At 35.9% G+C, this 22,713-nt stretch overlaps 1 protein-coding gene across 2 annotated transcripts; it reads right to left on the bottom strand.

Moving 5' to 3' along the window:
* Positions 1-1,679: 1,679 nt before the first annotated feature.
* Positions 1,680-22,099, bottom strand: lima1b (LIM domain and actin binding 1b). Of its 2 annotated transcripts, XM_051104001.1 has the most exons (12): positions 21,941-22,095; positions 19,351-19,490; positions 14,550-14,673; positions 12,564-12,609; positions 10,281-10,661; positions 7,115-7,172; positions 6,878-6,975; positions 5,912-5,995; positions 5,694-5,730; positions 5,154-5,230; positions 4,693-4,826; positions 1,680-2,870 (listed from the first exon to the last, which is right to left on the bottom strand). In XM_051104001.1, the coding sequence occupies exons 2-12, from the start codon at positions 19,355-19,357 to the stop codon at positions 1,712-1,714; spliced, it is 2,205 nt and encodes a 734-aa protein (XP_050959958.1). In that variant the 5' UTR covers positions 19,358-19,490; positions 21,941-22,095; the 3' UTR covers positions 1,680-1,711. The 2 variants fall into 2 exon arrangements, with proteins under 2 accessions (XP_050959958.1, XP_050959959.1); XM_051104002.1 differs by lacking the exon at positions 19,351-19,490 and having other exon boundaries at positions 21,941-22,099.
* Positions 22,100-22,713: the final 614 nt, after the last annotated feature.

Raw genomic sequence — 22,713 nt, 5'->3', positions numbered from 1 at the left:
AAGTTTTTTTTTTTTTTTTTTTTTTTTGTCATTTGCAGATACTGTGAGCTATTTTAAATGGTTTTATTTACTAATAGATGTCTGACCTTCTGACCTTGAGAAAATGGGTAACCTGCCTGTGACTTTAGGCTTGATCCTTCTTGTTAAGTATATGTCTGCATTTTGTTTCACTAAAACAAAGCTCACGCTCCAGACTGACACTAGTTTCTATTATCAGGAAAAGTTCCACCTTAATGTGTCTCATACTAGAATCCATTTATTATAAATGCAGCAAGTATGACTTATGCAGTGTATTCCGAGTCTTCAGTTAATTATCAAATAGTTTTTAGTTAGAAAGTTTAATTTGATCAAATCAAATTATATACAAGAATATGTTCTGAAGCTTTTCTCCTCTTATTTTTCAGATACTTTATTGGAATAAATCCAGAAAAGAAGATCAAAACTGCATGAACAAAAGAGGTGTCTAAAATAACTGGAAAAACTGCGGAAGAAGACCCAAGATGATGAAGAAGAACATGAGTCCAGAAGTATCTCATGCTGTCTCAAACCAGTAGGACTTTCTCTTGGAGGACAAATGAAGATATTGTCATAGAGAACTGATGTCTGTTTTGCCCATACAGTGGAAGACCAGTGGGAACCAAATCTTTGAGCCCCAAACAGAACATAAAGGTATGATTAACGACACCAGTCATTTCATCTGATATCTTTTATAATCTTTTTATAGATTTTGTTTAAAAAAAATTAGCTGGCGTTCACTGAAGACTGATTTGAGAGTACATTTGTATTTTATCAACAAATAAAGACTTCATGCATGTTTGTATGTTTGTATGCATGTCTGTTTTAGGGAATATTGTAAAAGTTTATCTAGTGTTGTATCAGAATAAAATAACAAAACATAACTTGACTTTGTTCTCTTTTGTAACACAGAAAATGCAGGGTATAATATGCATTGAAAATTGAGATCAAGGAGTTGTGAATAGTATGTAATTTAACAGATATATGCTGCTAAATTACATTTGTATACTGTAGATGACAAAACTGCATTTTGCTGTTAATTTCAAAAACAGTAGCACACTGTATTTTTACAGTATGATGCTGGCAACCACAGCTGCCAGTAGATTACCGTTTTTTTTACAGGGAAATTTTTTACAGTATATTTTTAGTTATGTACTATGTATATTTACACATAAAATGCTCAGTGACTTTAACATTTATCATTCAATATAAAACTGAAATTATGCACTTTATATCCCCAATTCATTTTCAGTGAAATCATGTTTATTGTGTAATTTTAATAATCATTAAAACAGTGCAAAATTTTTTAAAATATAGGCTAGAAGAGTAACCAAAAACATATTTGGCTCTTATCCTTACTGATGAACTGTCAAAGGCTGAAAATAAAAGAGAAGAGATTTGTTAGCTGAAATCAACACAAAACATTCTTAGATTAAGAAACAATAACAGTGACGTTTAAAACTTTTTTGTAAAGTATTTTTTACAGCAACCAAAAGAAAACATGGATGGCAAAGAACAAAATACAAAAAAGTAGCAATAGTTCCAAGTTCCAAGAAAAAGGGCTAAAGAAAATATGTACAGTACCATAGTACTTGTTCACAATATAATAAAGCACTTGTTTTTTCATTATGTTGAATTTCTACCAGTTACATTTTCAGAGTAAATAATAAATGAAAGCGATTGATGACATATATTGTCAAACTATTGCCACTTCCTCTTCCTCATCTTCTTCATCTTCATAGTAGCGATTCCTCTTGATCATCTCCTCTACAGTCAGAGACTCCTCAGCCTCCTCACCATCCCAGAAGCCCACATCCTGGGATGTCCTATGGGCTTTTTCTTCCACAGGTGGAGAGGATGTGTCTTGGGCAGACTGGAGTTCAGGAGAAGTGATTAAACATTTCACCGTTTTTTCCTCATCTTCAACACAACCTTTCAGAACCTCCTGTTGTTGTGGCTCAGACTCTTTTTTTGTTAGTTGAGTCTGAGACTCTTTATCTGTTTTTTGTGTATCAGCTTCATTTTTTATTTGTTGTGGCTCAACCTCTTTTTTTGTTTGCTGTGTCTGTTTGAGAATAGAAGGGGGCATGTTTTCCTTCCTATCAAGTTTGGCAGGACTCTCAATATTCTCCTTGGATTGGCTGTCACTGTCCTTTGTCTTTTCATGTGGGATTTCTGCCTCTTTTTTCACCTCAGCTTTGTCTGCTTTTATTTTTGACTGTGAACGAAGGTCCTCCAGTGAGCCTCGTCTGACCAAAGCAACCTTGTGAGATGCTTGTGTGTCTTGTTTTGAAGCATTGGATAATCTTGGTGCCACAGAAAAGGGACGGCTCCGCTCCTTGAGTGAGGAAGTACGCCGCAGACTTTTCAGTTCTGCTCTTTCAGGGCTCTGCTGGGCAGGTGGAGTTTCCTCCTCTGGAGGCCACTTTGCTCTGAAAAGCTTGGATGAACCCTTTCCAACTTCAGGGACTTTGGAGCTTCCATCACTGTCTGCAGGAGGTGGCCATGCGACTCTCAGTTTTCTTGTTTCCACAGAGGTGGGTTGTGGTTTTTCTGTGGAGCTGGTCATTTGACTTTTTGTCTCTAGATCTGCAGTCAGATCAGTGAATTTGGCCGGTCGTGACTCCTCGACTTTAGGGCTCAACTGCTCTGTAGGCTTCACTAACACAGAGTCTGCGAGAAAGGGCTTTGAGCTTTCGCCTCCCTCAGGTTCCTCCTCATTTGTTTGCGGTGTCCACATTTCCTTGTGTGGTCGATGGCCAAAGCCCTCATCATAGTTGCCCTTAGACTTGAATAGCTGGCTGAAGTGAGGTTTACAGTAGATGCTGCCATGTAGGGAAGCATAAGTCCCCAAACTAAAATAAGAGGGACACGAAAGAAGACATGTTATTGCCATATGAAGAATATCTAAAAATCTGGCCTCAGTAGGTTGTTATAATTTACTAATATTGACTAATTATTTTAATAAGTAAACTAAGGCTGTCAAAATGAACATTAATGCATGTGATTAATATGTAAAAACTACTTTATTAGCATTGTTTACATTTATTCAGATTCTGTTTGTATTATTTGGCATTATGATGTTTCATTCTTGTAAATCCACCCTCACAGAACATTACCATTACAATAGCAACAGGTAACAGGTAATACATAATGAAAATATTTTTCACTGAATTAATTTATTTAAAAACAATGCTGGCTATATTCTAAAATAATAATAATACTAATTCTGATATGTGAAATAAACATTTTAAAGAATTTTAGTAAAACCCCAATAAGCTAATACAGATCTTTACTGAAAATGGTTTAAACAGTGTTTTTCATGCCTGTTTGCACACACAACTGTGGAAGATTCATCAAGATTATTGTTTGATTACTGATTATTGTTTACACGCAGCAGGGAATTAAGGTCACAGTTACAATAACTTATGACAGTAAAGATGCCCTTTTACGGACTCTGAAAAACACCAAACCACCAGAACTGGCAAATCTGGGGTGTGTTTCCCATACAAGGACATAACTCGCTGATTAACCTCCATAATACAATGCATTGTTGTGGAAACAATCTAGCTAGTCTCGACTGTTTCCCAAACACTTTCGCATCTCTGTTGTTTGAACCACATTAGTTCAACAATGCGTTCCCTTAGGTATTTATGCACATGCACACTATTCAAAAACGTTGCTTACAGAGGACGCACTTATTGTGCTCAAGAGCATAATTTATTGAGCCTATATGTCTTACTAACAAGGAACTATGCTTCTAACCACAGGTTGAGAGCTGTAGTTCCAACCACGTAAGTGAATCGTTGAACTATGTTGGTAATGACGGATCTTGCAACCACGGGCTTGGTGGTAATGTAATGTGCCCAACAAACGCTGTTTCCGGGTCCAGACCCCAACTCACTTCACTTGAGAATACTATCTCAGCAGCCGTTTATGAGCACTGTTTATATTCATATTAAACATTTAAGCAAAATGTTTTCAAATTTATGGTGTACACTGCTCACAGTCTCCCTGCTCACAGCGTCTCAAACACAAATATTTTTTATATTTATTTATTTACATTTATATTTTTATTTTCTGGCTATCTGGGATTTCAGTATGGAGTTAAAAGGTAAGATCATAATTTTTTGGTAGTATTATATCACATTGTGAGTGTATAATTAATACTGTTTGTTGTTTTCTCATGTCATATGATGGAGTGTTTGGACCCAGAATACAAGGAAGAGGTGACGATTGACGTCAGACTTAACAAGCGGATAGTTGGCTAACAATGCTTTTGGTAAATATACCCCTGGTCAAGTCCATGAGGATGAGATGCACTGCAGTACTTAAAGCAGCTGGGGGTCACACCAGATACTCACTGCAACTTTTGTTACTGATCCCTCCTTTGTTCAGGGACTCATTATTCCATTTCTGCTTGTCATATGTCTTTGAAACTTGTTATGTCTTCTGTTTATGTTTATATATGAATAAAAGTTTAAAGTGGTAGATGCGTAGAGACATAAAAATATATTCATTTGTGTTCAGAAGATGAACGAAAGTCTTATGGGTTTGGAACAACATGAGGGTGAATAAATGATGACAGAATTTTTATTTGTGGGTGAACTCTTTAAGTTGTATTGAAATCCCAGAATATTCCTTAAGAAATCACAGCAATTTAAAACAACAACTGACCTGAGTTTGGTACTACAAAAGGCACAGCGAAAGCAACTCTTGTGGTAAATCTGTTGATTGGCAACAAGTTTCTCCAGCGGGTAAACAGTCTTTAGGCAGGACACACATCTTTCCTGGGCAGGCAGATTAAATTTCTGTCCAGGGAAACACGAGTTATAACCATCTTATTAGCAATAAAATGTAGTATTTAGTATGAATAACAGATTTCTATGGTATAAAATCACATATTCCATACTAGCAGTTAGCAGACTGTCCCAAAATCTTTAAAGGAATTAAGTTCATATTCTATATTCTATCACAGACTAACTGTATTATTTTTACCTTTGTATTTGACTATTATGTATTTATTATTAACTAAATATAAAATATTTTTCTCCAGGTTGAAATTAATCTTTGTATGACCATAAATTAGTAAGCTTCTGTGTTTTAAATTAATAGAAATGGGTTTGAACACCACAGACCCTGGCCACTTTAGGAGGGTCCTTGTTCTCTGATACTGGAGTTTCAGCACTGGGATTTGTTGTTTGGACATGCTCTCCTAAAGGAAACACAAATAAATTACAGATCATCACTACACACTGTACACTATGTACTGTACTTATCCATTTCCATCCATTACAAAAAAAAATAAAAAATAAATAATAATAACAATAAAAAATGCATATAAAATAAAATTAAAAACAAACAAAACCCCTTAATTAAAAAAATGAACAAAGCAAGTTTTGTAATACTTTAAGACAGTGGCGATTCTACAGGGAAGGCTGACATGTCAGGACTAAAGAGCAATCATGAGACAATAATTGATTTTATGAAATGTACATAATACATATCTATTTTAGCACTCCAAGCATGTGATATTTAAGAACACTGTAAGATTGGTTAGTTTGTTAAACAATTAGTTCCCTATTCCCCACATTGGAAACTGTTAACCGTAACTCCTTATGTATAAAATCATCTTATAATTTCAGTATAGAATAGTAATAGAAAAATAATGGACTCACCATTGATCTTTGCACAGTTTGACTCGGGAAGTGTATTCTGCATCAAATCAGAGAGAAAGAACAATGATAAATATGAGTTAATATTGTGATAAACATATTTTATACATAATATGAAACGTTTGCTTTAACAAGTGTAAATAACCTTGAATTCATTCTTAGTACATTATTAAAGGAGGTTTGTCAATTGGTTTATTTATATATAGAAATAAATGAGGTACCACTTTCTGTCCATCACCAGCAGGTGGCGGAATTTCCTTGTGATCCTTGCATGGAACACTGTCCTCTGTTTCTGACTGGCTTGCCTAAAACAAAATGAAAATCACTCCAAATCAGCACACTTTAAAAATAATCCAGTAATGTATAAATAAAACAACATGATGAATTTGTTACATGTGGTTTAAGGTTAAGGTGCCTTTTCTGTGCTAGAGGGGAATTTGTCTTGGGCTCAAAATATTGTATACTTCCCTTAGCATGTATTTTTTATACAAGGTCTGGAATAATAGAAATGATGCATAAGGAATGGCTATGGCAGCCATATCATGTCACTGGTGCATCAGCATAGTATGAAAGGACGCCCATATAAATCGGCATCCGCTTCTTTTGTTTTCAGGAAGTCACTTTTTGTGTGTGCAAATTCACTGTCTGTTATGATGTCTCTTGCCCTCTAAGCTGTGTGAAAACTACATTGCAGTTGGTAGGCAAGGTTCACACAGTGGCAGGTCAGGCTGGTGGAGCCCTGTAAACCAAAACTTTCTGAGAATGCTTTCACCATTTCCTCTTAGTTGGACTGAGGGTTAAGGAGACAGTGAATAGAGCAGAAGATAACTTGCTTTAAACTGGATATTACAGTATATGCCCCCTTCACTTGGGTTGCTTTTAAGAGCTTTTTAATTTGCAGAGGCCTGGAGACAGCTTAGGTAGTGTGAATCTGTCCCTTCCTGATTGGAACTTCATTCTCCCTGGTTAGTTCTGTCACTAGAGGCTCTAACCTATATAATTGATTTTGAATCAGTCTGTTTGTGGGAGAGTCCCCACTAAAGGGTATTGAGTTGTGAAATTATTCTGTGCCTCTATGTATTTCACATGCACAAGAATAAAAACATGCTATTAACTGAATACATTTCAGCAAACCATATTCTTTGTATTTGTAATTACTGTGGACTGTGTATTGCAAACATACTCACAGAGCGTGGCACAGTGAAAGAAGCCTGTCTGCTGACCGCTAACTGATATTTCGCCATCCTGTCCTTGATAGAGCCACTGCGCTTCAGACTAGGCGTACCTATGACATAAGTTATTTATTTATTTATTTTTTGAAACAAAAAAACAAAAATAAAAATGAAAAATTTTCCTTTAGGAACTAGACATCATACAGAGAGATGAAACATCCGTTTTGACTGTGCATGTTTCTTAGTATTTACCTTTGTTGCCCATTTGTGTGTCCATGTCCTCTGAGCTGCAGTTCGCTTCTGTTTGCACCTGAGGAATAAGTACAAACCATGTAAACCAGTGACAGACTGAAAGCATCTGCCTCTATAGGACTCAGATATTTGTAGTGCGCACAACATTGGCATTCACATGAAAGCATAGAAGGAAAATGCACAACGTTGACATCAACTATGCTGTAACTATGAATCCACTGGAACATCTCCTGTAAAATCCTCTAGAACTTTAAAGACTGATTGGATCTCTGAGCAATTTCAAAATCATATTATGCCTGAAACATTTAGAACATGAACTTGTTTCAATAAACCAGGTTATATTAGTGAGGGAAAAAAAACAAGGGAGACAGATGGAGAAACAAACAGTGAAGTCTGTGGAAGGTTTTGCAGTCCTCCAGAGACCTGGTGGGATTTAAACAATATGTGCATACCAGTGGCATGACATCATCAATGGTATATAGCACAAGCATGAAGCAAACAGATGGGAATACTATAGCTGAGTATGGCATGTTTTGCATGTACCAAGGTGAGCAGGACAGTATGCATTAAGACTAAAACATTTTTGTAAGGTTCTGTCAGTAACCCTCCATCTGAAAACTAGCCATTAACTCACCACACATGGAGCCTAATTTATAAAGTATGCACAGATTTGATCTTAGAGTGTGGGTACGCTGAAATCTACGCCAAAGCTCATATTTGTAAAAATGTACTTCAAGTTTTTGAAAATGTAACCTGTTCTTGCAGCTTATTGTTCTAAATTACAGGCTTTAGACGATGACTGGTGATTTTTTTTATAAGTTCAAGACATTAATTAGGAGTTGTTTACAAGGCAGAGAGCTGAAACCATTCAGTTGCATGCAAGTTCAAGATCATTTGTGATTCATAGATTTCACATTTGAAAGAGAGGCGTAAATGCATTTTCTGCATGTACATTCATTCTATGAATCACACGTGGGCATATTTTAGAGATGATCGTAAGATCAAATTTAGGATGGTTTCTGTGCAACATTTTATAAATGAGGCCAATAGTGATTAAATTCCTCAGTTTATAAAATAGCACAAAAATAGTAAGCGCATAAGTGTAAACAAATGAATGTCTAGTGTTAAAACATACTCAAATATATAAGCACAGACACAAGAACTAATTCCGTGCCAGCTGTAGGTCTAGTTGAATATATTTAACATGCACTCTTTTGTTGTTGAGGTAAGAAGTGCCTTTAAACTGGATTTGTTCTTATTGAGATACAGTAAGTTGCTGAAATGCTTAATTGTAGCTATTATAAGATTAACTACAGCATTTTATAACACAACTGTCCATTAAAGGCAGCTTGCATCTACAATTCACATATTTAAGTGAAATGTGTTTAAAAGCAGAAATGTGAAGCTTGAATTTTTTGTTAAAATGCTTGTTTTTAATTTTGTATTTTGTTAGTTACTTGGTTTGCACAGGTACAGAAGCAAGTTTATTACACTAGTCTCGCATTAACACATATAATGTTTAAGTCTTGTGGCCAGTGGCATGCGATTTCCATCCCCCGATCCCCAGGACTCTTTTGTCTTTTCAACCAGTGTTTTAGGAGGCAAGATACAGCTCAAACAACTGCCTCACTGTGATGGAACAATAGACATACTTGTCTCTGCATCACACCCCTTTGGTTTGTGGAATATAAAAGACGATGACTCAGAGCCATAGTCACAAACTCCACCTAGCTATTGTTAAGTAAGACAATTAATATAGACCACATTAATAAATACAGTTAAAGGGCTGAATCTTCCTTGTTGAAATTCATTAAACATGCAAAGAACATGAATGGGCCTTTTTACTTTATTCAACAGAGAAATGTTATGGAATTGAAATGAAACCTGTTTTTGATTACTGGTAATACTGCGGCATTATTTTGGTCTTATGTTTGTCTAATAATATACCACATTTTCCTGTTCAGTTCAGTTTTAAAAAGCTTATATTAATGATGAAAGAAAGTAGGGGAAAAAGTTCTTTGTCCATTATCAAAGATAGTTTTAAGATAGTCTCTGTGAATCTGTCAGCAGCAAATGGGACAAGAAAGACGCTTTAAAAAGGGTAAGAGAAATTAGAATGAGACTGAATGAAAGAACAATACACTATGACATTATCTTTTTTTTACTATAGATACAGATAATTATTACTTAAATTTAATCAAAATGTTTTGCTTATCAAAATGTATGCTTAATGTTGTTTTGCAGCCCAAAAAAAAAGCCACCATACAGTCTGACAGCACCAACACTAAAGCTTGTTATTTTCGTCTCATGAAAAAATTTTAATAAAACAAAATTTAAAGTAAAATAAAGTCCTTTAGAAAATATTTAAGAACTACTTAAGAATATTCTACATATTTCAGGAAGGAATGTGCTTCCTTGAACCTGAAATGTGCTACAACATTCCTACTGTATAGACAACTTTACTCTTCTCACAATGTCAAATAAAACACTCATTGTCCGCAATGGCCCAAGTTTGTGGTATACGAGTTTGTAAGATGTTTCCACATATTAATTCTAATTTTATACAGGTATGGTTTTTGCTGTTGTTTTTGGATTTTATATTGTGTGCTACAGAGCTTCTTTATCTTCAAGCAAAATATTATTTAAAATATATATTTTTGAGGGGTTAAAAAAACTTTGATTTTCTACTGTGCTTTCCTTATCTAAATAACTGCAGCTTATTGCAAAGACAATGTTAGATTCAGTGACTGTTTCAGAGAGCAGACTGCTATCTCAACACTAAGATGGAATGAGACATTCCAAAAGAGTCCAAGGAATCAAGTAGGAATGTGAGCACATGCCAGGCCTCTAGTTATGACAATGGGGGATGGGAAGCCCACTTAGCCCAGAAACATAAATCCATTGGACACATATCCATATCAAGCTGTTATGGACAGGTAAATTGATTAAATGTATGAATAATGAATAAGATCCATCTGAACTCAATGATATAATTATTACATTTGATAATTATATGATAAAGTTATTACAATTGTATTTCTAAAACTATTTTGTGTCATTGATTCATTAACAGCAATTTTGCAATGTTAATTTTGCACAAAGCACCATAAAGTCAAATATAGAGAGTACAGTGACAGCTAATGACATTCTTTTGTGACTATCTCACCTTGGTTTTGCCCTTTTCATACATCATTTTGATGTTATTAAGGGGCATGGCTGGTTTCTCTGCAGGGGAACATGGATCGGATGCAGTCTTGTTTTCTTCCTCTTCTTTTGCACACTTCTTTTGTTTAGTCTCCATGTCTGCTTTTATTTTTTCAGGTTTTTCATGGGAGGTTGACTCTTGGGTCAGGCTGGGCTGTCGCATTAGTTTGCTTGAAGTAGCAGGTGGTTTTGGAGGATTGCTGGGTTTGCTGGAAGCAGCATGAGCTTTCAGGCTCACAGGTGCCACACTCAACTGAGGAGCAGATTTCTCCTGATTTGTCTGTTCCCAGCGTTTCTTCAGTACACTCAGAGCTCCTGATCGGAGAGGCAAACTGTCAACAGACTGAGAAAGAGTAAAAGTGATGAAATCTGCAACACCTGTGGTGGAATATTTTTACATGTTACAATGAGTGAGGCTTCTTGTCGCAGTGTTAGAGTTTTTCCAGAGAGTTGCTATGTGGTTCCTACCTACAGCTACGAGTACTGCTTACAAGAAAATTAATAGTACACATATCCTCAATAACATATACCTCTCCTGTATTATGTATATCATTCATATCTTGTTGTATTAAAAAAAAAAATCTAATCTCAGATTTTATAGTCCTAATAATAATCACCCTAGATAACAATTCTGCATACTATGGGCAATCTTTCAACCATCTTCACTTGTCACTTGTTGAAAGTCCAAATCTATCCAATCCAAAACCATTTATATTTGTCTACAAACCTCATTTAAATAATTTAAGCATATCCCTTGCAGGCTTATTATCATTATCTAAAACTATTTAAATAATAATATTAATAATAATAATAATCATAGTAGTAGTAGTTGTAGTAGAAGCATAAAAGTTTTTAAAGTTTGAAGTTTCTGAAGTTTGTTAAAGCAGTAAAATTACTAAATGGAAATTAATGCTAAAACTGAATTTGACGGTTAGTGTACATTAGACACAAAAGAATCATTACCAATCAACTAACAAAACATTTGAGAGTTAAAAAATTAATTTTAGGAAATTTTCTTTGGAACAGAAGTGTCAAGGTAATTCAACTCCATGGCAACAGAAAAATGTTTGAACATGACAAGACATGGGACAAAACCTCTACACAAGGCTACTACAACAGTCCAGGAAAACTCACCACATTTCCACAGTCAAGGTTTAATCACTACTAGAGCACTCACTAAATACCCAATAATGACACACTGCCCCCAAACTACTATAATTTCATCAAACATTACTACATTACTGCTTTAGTACAAGAATTCAAAAATCAACTTTTTTATAGTTGTTGTTTTTGTTTTCATTGTGTATTACATCACCGCTATCAACATGCCGAGCAGAATGCATACACAAAACTCTTCTTTTTAAAAATGTTGAAAAGGTCCAATAAACAATTCAAACAAAGAATGGCTGTCTTCTACCGCATAATGTCTCACTACTCCAAGTCAAGACAGGCTCAGTAGATAGAGGACTGCATTCATGCAACAGTCTTTGTGAAACCATGCTGAAACAAGACACCAGAAAGAGAAATTGTAGGAGATGAGAGGAAAGACCTTGATGGACAGGGCGCTCTTTATGTCTTTTCTCTGTTCTGCTTTCTCCGAGCTCCTTGGGCGCTGGACATCAGTGATAAAGCTCTACCAGATGTGCAGTAGGCAAGAAACTTCTAAGAACTAGTCCAGCCCAACTGAACAGCCAACATGAAGGAAGGAAAGAGAGAAGTGAAAGGAAAAGGGGGGAAAGAGGGAATGTGTGTGAGATGGAGGGGTGGGAGATGATTAAAAAGCGCCTGCAGTGAAACCTGCTTACAGGAAATGATGCATGTGATGCAATTTAACTCTTTCCTGTCTATTTCATGAGGATACATAAGGCTGTAAAAGGTAAGAAAGAAAAGGGAAGAAAAAACAGGACATGAAGACTGCATATAAACTAATGTGTTTTGGTGGCTAACTACTGGGAGCTAAAAGTAAACCAAATATCATGACATTGACTAGCCTTCTAAAAGAACTGAAACAGACAATGTCTTGCACTGATTCTGATGTTTTAAAAGTCAAATGTGTAAAAAAAATAGTTAAACCAAAAATTATAAATCTGTTATTATTTACTCAACCCTCATGTCATGTCTTGTGAAACACAAAAGTAGAAATGTTAATTAATTTATTATCTTTTTCATATAACAAAATGTAACCCACAGAGACTGTATGGGGTTTGACATTACAATAAATTCTAGTAAAACCAGTAAAACTTACTGTTTTTTTCTTCTCTGCACTTGCCTCCTCAGCAGCTTTCTGATATCTGGAAAAAAAGGAAAAGGAAAAAGAATAAAAAGAAAAGTATAAGTACATGTTAGGTATCACAGTCACAGTCAAGCTAAACATTTTTGATCAACATTAGAGTACATTTTTCTCTTTTGGTTTAATATACACAAACAATTATAAGTATTTCCCTAAAAAAAGTATAAACACATGGTTTAATCAAAACATTGCCCGTCTGACATAACATGGGTTTTTTGGGGCTATACTATAGTGGAAGGTCACTAGAGCATTCTCAGGGGACATCGGTTGGTTACAGCTCAAAAAAAAGCAAAAAAAGCAAAAAAAAAAAGCAAGCTGGTCCAAATGTATATGTACAATGGCTGCCCCCTACTGGCACTAGCAGCAAGCATTTGTCATCTTTCCTTTCCTTGTTCTCACTTGTGGGCCATAAGAATTATCTACAACCAGTGTTGTAGATAAACTGCTTTTACTATGAACAAAATTTATTATATATATATATATATTACTTTTTCAAATCTTCTTGATTATCCTACAGTTATGTTCTGTAATGACAGCAAATAGAAGCTTTGTGAAGAAGCAATTTCAAATAAGTAACGCCAGTTAATTTTTTTCCCCCATTTGTTGATTGACAAGTCTCCTGTCGGGAAATTGGGAATAAGCATGATGTTACTGTACTCTAGACTAAATGTGAACATGCATTAAGTCACAAAAAAAAAAAAAACAGATTCAGTATTCCTCAAAATGAGTAAAAACAGTGAAATGCAAACTCAGAATATGATGCAACCCTGCAATAATTGAATATGTTAAATAAAACAAATATCGTTTATGTATTTAATTCCATTTTATTAACCAGTGTCTTTGCTGCTGACCTTCAATGATGCAATTCAACCATACTAATAAGCAAAAATTACTTTAGATAAACTAATATTTGTGCTTATTTTTATTTTTTTTTGTTTAATAGCTGAAGAGTGATCTCCTGCATAAATGTGCATTTCTTTCAGCCTGAGGTGAATTCATTTCACTTTTGGTGTAAAAGGGCTTTTACATTAGAATTGTTTTATATTAAAAACAAAGAAGCAAGCACTGTCTAGATTTAAAAAGTAGCGCAAAAGTAATGTAACACATTACTTTCCATAAAAAGTAACTAAGTAATGTAATTAGTTACTTTTTTCAGGGAGTAACGCAAAATTGTAATGCATTACTTTTAAAGTAACTTTTCCCAACACTAATGACTAGAAGCTTTTCAGCACAATTTACTTTGTGTCCATCTGGTGGTCAAAATGATGGAAAGCATCTACAAAACTAACATTACAGATGCTGGATTTATGTCTGGTTCTGCAGCTGACGTTCCATGAACATTTAATTTTCTTTTAAAGAAATAATAATCATTGGTGAAGTGATTAAGTTGGTTTGAAATATGAAATGAATAACTCATAAATTTCTAAACAACATATGCAGTCTATCTATTTTAATAATGCCCCAGTCTCTCTGCTGTAAAATCTTGATGTTGGGCAAAAGAATGATTTTGTGTGTTTTCTCTTGTCATAGTTTCAGTTGTTGTGTTGATATTTTAATGTTATGACAATTTTTTAACTGTTTGGACCATTTTCATTATATTGCTAATGAATGGCAATCCTACTAGAAATCCAGGTTGTCTTTTTATTGTGTCTCTTGTGCCTCTTTTTAATTAGCATTAGTCTGGTTCCCTCAACAAAACTGATTGCAGAAAATATGCTTAAATTGCATGTGACCAAAATAATATGTGTGACCATCAAAAATGTATGATTCTTACATTTGTTGTTCATCAAGATAATTTTACAAATACATACATATATATATATATATATATATATATATATATATATATATTTTTTTTTTTTTTTTTTTTTAATTTAAATATTCCCTATAGCCATGTAATAAGCACTGATAATATGAATAGAAAAAGTGAATATGACTTACTTGGAAAAGCGCTCAGTGATGGCATTGTTCTTGCCACGACTCCCAACCAATGAGAGCTCTCTGGCTGTGATCCGTAAAGACTGTGATGCCCACTGTTTCCTGCTAAATGGCCCCACATCCATCTCTGCCAAACAGAAAATGGAAGAGCAAATGTGTAAAAGGTAACATTGAGAAATTTAAAACTATTTTTGTGTACAACGAACAGTAAAAAAAAAAAAAAAAAAACAGTTCAGTGTTTCCATTAAAACCTAAATTCTGTATGCAGCTAATCTACCTGAATGTAAAATTACCCCAATGTGTCACCCACTGTGTTAGCACTATTTGGGAACAACCATTTATAATGGTGTCTGACATCATCAGGTGCAATAATTCAAATAACAAGTGTACAGCCATGGAGTCAGAGGACAAACAAAGCCAAGCTCAAAATTTTAAGCTGATAGTTGAATATATCCCTCAGGACTATGTATATTACAATTTGGAATATTACAGTTTGTCTCAATTGTTGTAGAGATGCATTCATGTACTCCTGTCCATCCGAGTTCGTTCTTTTGAGGTAGCCTCAATTTTCATATCTCATTCTTAGAATTGAGAAACAACCATATCACAAACCAACCAAAGTCCCTCCTGTCTATAGGACTACATTAGGACCCCAAGTGATCCCACTGACCTTTAATGGGTTTTGTTTTATAGTGGCTGATTATAATTCATAGTAAATCGTATTATGATATACACTGACAAAAATTATAAACGCAACACTTTTGTTTTTGCCATTTTTCATGAGCTAAGACTTAGCTAAGATCTAAGACTTTTTCTATGTAAACAAAAGGCCTATTTCTCTCGAATATTGTTCACAAATCTGTCTAAATCTGTGTTAGTGAGCACTTCTCCTTTGTCAAGATAATCCATCCACCTCACAGGTGTGGCATATCAAGATGCTGATTAGACAGCATAATTATCACAAAGGTGTGCCTTAGACTGGCCACAATAAAAGGCCACTCTAAAATGTGCAGTTTTATCACACAGCACAATGCCACAGATGTCGCAAGTTTTGAGGGAGCGTGCAATTGGCATGCTGACTGCAGGAATGTCCACCAGAGCTGTTGCCCGTGAATTGAATGTTCATTTCTCTACCATAAGCCATCTCCAAAGGCTGGACCTCCACATCCAGCATCTTCACCTCCAAGATCGTCTGAGACCAGCCATTCGGACAGCTGCTGCAACAATCAGTTTGCATAACCAAAGAATTGCTGCACAAACTGGTCTCGACCTGACTGCAGTTCGTCGTTGTAACCGACTTGAGGTGGCAAATGCTCACATTCGATGGTGTCTGGCACTTTGGAGAGGTGTTCTGTTCAGAGATGAATCCCGGTTTTCACTGTACAGGGCAGATGGCAGACAGCGTGTATGGCGTCGTTTGGGTGAGCGGATTGCTGATGTCAACGCTGTGGATTGAGTGGCCCATGGTGGTGGTGGGGTATGGTATGGGCAGGCGTATGTTATGGACAACAAACACAGGTGCATTTTATTGATGACATTTTGAATGCACAGAGATACCGGGACGAGATCCTGAGACCACTGCTTGGGCACCACTACAGGAAGCAGAAAGTGTCCGTCTTCATGTCTTCAAGTCTTCAAGTCTTCATGTCTTCTTGTCTCACCCAAATCTTGCAGATCAGTTAAATCACAGCTGAAGTCAAAGATGACTTACTGTATATCTGCAGTGGCTTCTGACCTATGACCCTTATTTGTCATGAACAACTGTGTCTACCAAAAAACCTCAAAGAGATGGATGTTAAAAATGAAGTTTTGTTCCTGAATTTTAAACTGAACTGAAGTTGCAAACAGAACAGGGTAGAAGAATTCAGAAGATGCAATACCTGTTTTTCAAATTCAAATTTAGTTGAATTACAATTCAGTAAATTACTCTTCTTGACATTCCAATTCAACTACAATTCCAGCCAATTCAATTAAAATTCCAACTCCAATGAATTGAAAGAGTGTCAATAGATGCATTATAATATATGTTTTTTATTAAACATGAAAAGGAAACATCAAACCAAAGGACAAGAGAAAAAGTTTACCTGTATTCAAAATGTAGTAACTTGTTTAGAGATAGTAGACTTGGTAACCAATATAACCACTGTTCCCCTTCTAGGGAACTCGCGCTGTGTTCTCTAGTGGACACTTTGAGGACTGCCGCCAGCAGGACCAGTGTCTGAACACATGTGGAAAAAATACCAATCCTATTGGTCCACGTGGCCCGTGATGGCATGGTACTGGCCCAGAAGTATAAAAGGGTGCCTGCTAAACATGCCACCAACTTTTGTTGTCTTTAAGAGCTGTCTGTTTGACAGTGCATGTGAAGGTGTTATGGAGAAACCAAGGCAAGTGAGCATTTTAGAAAGCGTGTGCCTCCGTGCCCGAGGACTCTGACAAACGAGGACACACACGATCTATGCATTACATGTCTTGGTGAGGAGCTTGCTCGTTCGGTGCTCGAATGCGCTCGTTGTGAGTATTTTCAATGAGTATTTCCAATGAATTTGTCCATCTTCTCGAGAGATAAGGGATGCGTCTGCTACCGAGGCATGGTAAAAACCCAGATCACAGGGTTTGCAGATAGAACTTGCAGAAAAGTTTGAGAGAGTATGGACCCTTTTAAAGCTTCCGCTGTGAGCTTGAGCACCCGGTGGGTTCCAGACGCTCTTTTGGGTCATTGGACACCGTGGACAGCATTGAGCATGCACATTTAGTGTTATGCACTCATTGTAATGAGTCACAATGTCAGTGCTCCACTCGCGTTTGTTCCTATTCCTGAATTCTGAGGGATGTGGGACAAAGCATTTGTGTCTCGTGGCCCTGTTCCCCTGTTGCCGCAGCCCCTCTCTAAACGGGGGCGGAACTCTATTCAGCCTGGCTGTGCCTCTCTAATATGCACATTATTGTGTGTGGAGAGTCTCGCTGGGTGTGGATATATTTTGGAACATAGTTGTGTGAGAACAACTGTATTCCCAACTTGATTATGGGGAATGTCCCTTCCTGTGTAAAGCCAGATGGGATTAAGAATGAGCTGCCTTCCCAGTCTGTGGGTATTTTTAATTGGGCAGTCCCTCTGAATCCTGCTTATTAAGTGTGGGCTGAGTAGACTGTTCCCCCTCTTCAGGGCTTTAAGTGAACAGCCCCTGCTCAGACTGTAGCTGTCTGTGGATAGTTATGCTCCAGCTCAAACTTACTTTACTCTGGAATATAGCGGCCTGAGGGCAGCCATGTTCTAGCCTGGCTTCAATGACCAGGTTGGGTTCCCCTTGGCACAAGCTCTCTCAAGCAAGTGCTGAATCCTTGCCCAGGAAACTACTATTAAGAGGTCTTAAGAGTTAAGAGGTGGTCTCCTTGAACCTCTTGCCTAGACTGCGCTGTCTCCCCTGTTTGGGTTTTAAGTAGATGGTCCACTTTCCATGGTCTGTGTGATCTTCAACCTTCAAAGAATAGCTGTACTCCAGCTTGGTGACTACTCCCCTTACTAGGGTATTTAAGTAGTGGTCTCCTTGAGCCCCTTGCCTAAACTGTGTTGTTTCCCATTAGGGTTTTCAGGTAGATAGCCCACTCTCTGTGGTCTTGGCAATCTTCACTTAGGACCCTTGGGGGATAGCTATTTGATTATAGCTGTGTGCCAGCTTGGTGAATGCTCCTCTTGTACTGAAGTATTTAAGTAGTGGTCTCCTTGAGTCTTTGCCTAGACCGTGCTATCTCCCTGTTAGGGTTGTAAGCAGATAGCCCACTCTCTGTGGTCTGGGCAGTTTTGTGCCCAGTAATATTGGCAGTATTGGTAGATAGCTCACATAGTATAGATATCTGAGGATAGCTGTGTTCCTAACTTGATTTGGATGTCCCTCTTTCATCTGAAACTGGGTTCCCCATTTCTGCCAAGCTATGAGAGTGGCCTGGGGCATCAGCGGCTTGCCCCATTTCTGAGAAAATGGTAAGGTGTATGTCTGTCACTCCCATGGTACTCTCCCACCAGGTGGATGCACCACAGCATGTGATAGTTGGCATTTCATTCCCCAAAATGTCCACTAGAAGACGCAGTGCATGACCATGCAACCATGTAAACTAAACATATTTCTGATGTTGATTTGTGTTATTACGAGCATTGTTTTTTTCTGCAAGCTTTATTTGGTTTGAGGTTCAAATATTGTGACTTCATGCTACGAGAGCTTCCACTGCATATAGCCTGACTTTCTTTACTTTTACTTTTTTTTTCTTTACTTTTTTTTCTTCCATAAATGGATTACTGAGGGTAAGGCAAAAACATGTCTAGAAGATGTATGTACTGATTTTGTTAATTTTTGTTGTTTTAAAAAAAAAAGTTATATAGCGTAGCTTTATTTTTTTTTTATTGAAAAAGAACACACCCGCAAAGCAAACTCTTTTGTGATCAATGTATTTATTCTACTTATTGACTGATTCATTCATTAAATGAATGGCAATGATTACATAATCACAGCCACACCAACAAGGGCAGCAACTATTAACAGTGAGACACCGAAGACTTTGACCTGAGAGGTGCGACTGACAGACTGAAAATTTGACTAAACCTAATGCTATTTATCAGTACAAATATATACATCAACACATATCATATAGTAAAACTATATCAACCATTTGTTGATTAATATAGTTTCAAGACAACAAATATGAGGAAAAAAAGACTGCATATAAAATAAAGCAAAAAAATCTGAATGTTTGCATACAAAAAATTATTATTGTTTTACTAACATTAAAGTGATTCATCCAAATTTACCTTTCATTGGTTTATCCCGCTGTTAATATATGCAGTGTCTTGATATTCTGTAGTCTGCACTTTTTCTGTGTGATTTTATGTCTGACTTTCCTGGCTTCAAAGCAGTGAAAATACTTTCCAGTCTCACTCACTTTCTCAGTCTAAAACAATGGCCAAGAAAAGCATCAAATGAAAGTCTACAATTTGGCAAACAATGAACAAAGTGAATATAAAAAGTCATTTTATCCTCACAAAATAAGGAGAAGAGAGAGAGAAAAATATGATGATTTACTGATTAAGTAAACAGACTGAATGATAATAAAACATAATTAGATTGAAAATAATAAACAGCCCCATCACAGGAAATAATGGGTTACTTTTTGTCTCAAATAAACATATACTGAATATTTGCATTTCAGATGTCAAGTTTCCTTTAGAGCTGCAAATAATGACCTTTGATCGTACACTTTGATAAACTTCCTCAGCAATGATTGACATAACCACTAAATACTGAATCATCGAAAAACAACACAACCTGAATAGCAGTATATGATATCATGTGCATCAAACAGTAACCAGGATGGAACAAAGTAAATATTCCTACATGCACCAGAAAAAACAAACAAAAAAAAGTACAAAAGCTGCCAGTGGGACAGTGCCTATTCAAAAGGGACTAATACGTACCATTTAGGTACTAAGTACATACCCTTTAGGGGCAAATAAGGCACAAAAGTGCAAAGGTGTACTGCCTAATCTTTTGTACATTTATTTATTTATTTATTTATTTATTTAAGTTTTATTTGAGAGTAGGACGATTTGACATTGGGAGTTTTTTGACATGCCCTAACTGTATTGACCCTGATTAAGCCGCAGTCGCACTAGACTTTGAGCATGCGTTATTTCCTTCGGATGCTGCAGCGGTCGTGATATGATGTCATGCTCTGGAGCATCTTTTTTTAACACATGACAAATAATAATACATCTAAAATGTAAAAACATACAATCTATTACAATCTATTCCCACAGTGCTGCAGTTTTTAATTTATGTTCTTTTCATTCAGCTTAGAGGTCATAGTGTGATGTATCGATCTGCTGTTGGCCACACGGTGTCACGGGATGCGAATTGACAGATCGTCATTTTCCCTTCTTCCCTTCTTCCTCGTCTGGAATCATTTAGAGCCATTTGAAGCTGCATTTAAACCGCATTTTGGAAGTTCAAACTTGGGGGCATCACTGAAGTCGACTATATGGAGAAAATTCCTGAAATGTTTTCCTCAAGAAACAGAATTTCTTATCGACTAAAGAAAGAAAGACATGAACCTTTGTGCATCTTCAAAACAGAAATAAAGACACTTCGAATGGAACCTGTGACTTCTCCATTAAAAGTTCTTGCAACCATTTTTCTAGCTTCCATTTTTACCATTTTTAATACGCTCTATGAATGCATATTGATAGTGTATAAAAGCATAAATGCTCATCAAATAAAGCAATTGTGTCTCTTTGAAAGACTTAAACTACTTGATTCATATGGATAATATTTTCTTGGCATTTTTGTACTAATGCATGAAAGTTTTGGTTATGTGAACTTTCAATGCAAACTTTCAATTAAAAAAAAAAAAAAATTGAGAATATTTTAATACCTAAGATGCACATAAGTTGTAAGCTTTGGATGAGATAAGGGTGAGTGAAAGACAGAATTTTCATATCTAGGTGAATTATTCATTTTACCCTAACACTAAATCTACCATTGAATCCTCAGTAACCGCAAATGTTAGTTTTGTAAGTTTTGCAAAATGTATGTACATAATAAGTACTTTTTACCACATGCTTAATTATTAAAGCTAAACACTGTAAGATAAAGACACCTTAATTAAAGTACAATCCAATTATCTTTTTATATATATATTTTTTTTAATGAATAAATATAAATTCTGATAAATTATCAATATAAATTCTAAACCATTTCTTTACAGCATTCTGTTTACAGACCAACAATAACTACATGAATAAAAAGGAAAAAAAAAAATTAATTAAAAATAATAAATAATAAATAAATATATATATATATGTTGTACTAGCTATTCAGTATTCAGTGTTTGCTAGATTTTTGATGTAGATGTTAAAACAAAAAACAAGTGTTTTAGCACTTGGCAAGTGAAAGAATTTGACATGAAACAAACACAGTGTGACATGAAAGTGAACTAACCCTTATAAGTTCATTGATATGACCTCAGATAGATAGATAAAACTAGTCAACTAAATCTTTTTTTTTTTTCTTTTTTTTTCTTCAAAGTGTTTAAATGGTTGTCTGTCAAGTCCTGTGACATTCAACAACACTAAGATATGGCATGTCACAAAGACTTCCTTCTTCCTAGAAAAGTCTGGTGGTCAAACTGGATCTTCACCTGACATGGTGAACACCGGCTGACAAAACAGCTGCTAAACTCCTACTTCAGTTACTTAATCTGTTTAATGGTAACAAATACTGTGTTTAAACCAAAAGTATAATCTAAAAAAAAGTGTAAATTTAGCAGATGCCTCTTTTGTTCACAAAAAAACACATTTTGGAAGATCATCTATATTCATCACAGGTCAATGAGTACAGACCCACCTCTATAATTCAAATGCAGTTCGTCCTGTCTTCAAAGGTTTTGGACTTCAGTGTCTTTTCTTAATCCAGCCAGCAAGTTTTGATTATGAATAATCAGACTTCCAGTGTGTCACCTGATTCTGGAGAAAACTCTATGATATCTGACACTCCTTGTGCTTGTGTAGGAGTTTGTCCCATGTGACTTTAAAAGGGGTGGAGTCTGGAGAAAGGTCCACTAGCAATGGTGGAACTGTTATCATGTGACAATACGCACCAGTGCACCCGGGCATTGTATGTCACCTGGCAGGTGTGTTTTGAATGGGTGTGTGCGCGCACTTGTGTTATTCCTGGAGTATCCACTTTCTTGCTGTTCTTTGCAAATGAGTTAACTGAGCAAGTCATGTCAAACAGTAGCTTAAGAGATGACTGACACTTTCTGTATCTGAATATAAACTTTCAAACAATCCGGATACAGGGTTGAAATGCACAGTGATGTTTTGCCTTTTATTGCTTTCAAATCAACATATTAAGCTCACCAAGAAAAAGACCAATATACTAATTCAGATTTCAATGTACTATCCATTTAAATTTCTCAAAAAACTTTACTTAGAGTATATTAGAATACATTCCCCCATTATAAGTGGTGTTTGGTAAGACAGTTATCAGTATTAATAATGCTTCTATACTGTAGATTTTGTTTAAATCCCTCTGGCCAAATCATTAAACTGTAGTGCAGTTTAAGCAGATAGATTGGTAAATAAGACCAATTTACCATAATAAATCATTAACAAATA

The sequence above is a fragment of the Labeo rohita genome, unplaced genomic scaffold (assembly GCF_022985175.1).
Source record: "Labeo rohita strain BAU-BD-2019 unplaced genomic scaffold, IGBB_LRoh.1.0 scaffold_61, whole genome shotgun sequence".
Lineage (NCBI taxonomy): Eukaryota > Metazoa > Chordata > Actinopteri > Cypriniformes > Cyprinidae > Labeo > Labeo rohita.
Note: the sequence above shows the minus strand (reverse complement) of the source record. Positions and strands in the feature narration are given on the sequence as shown.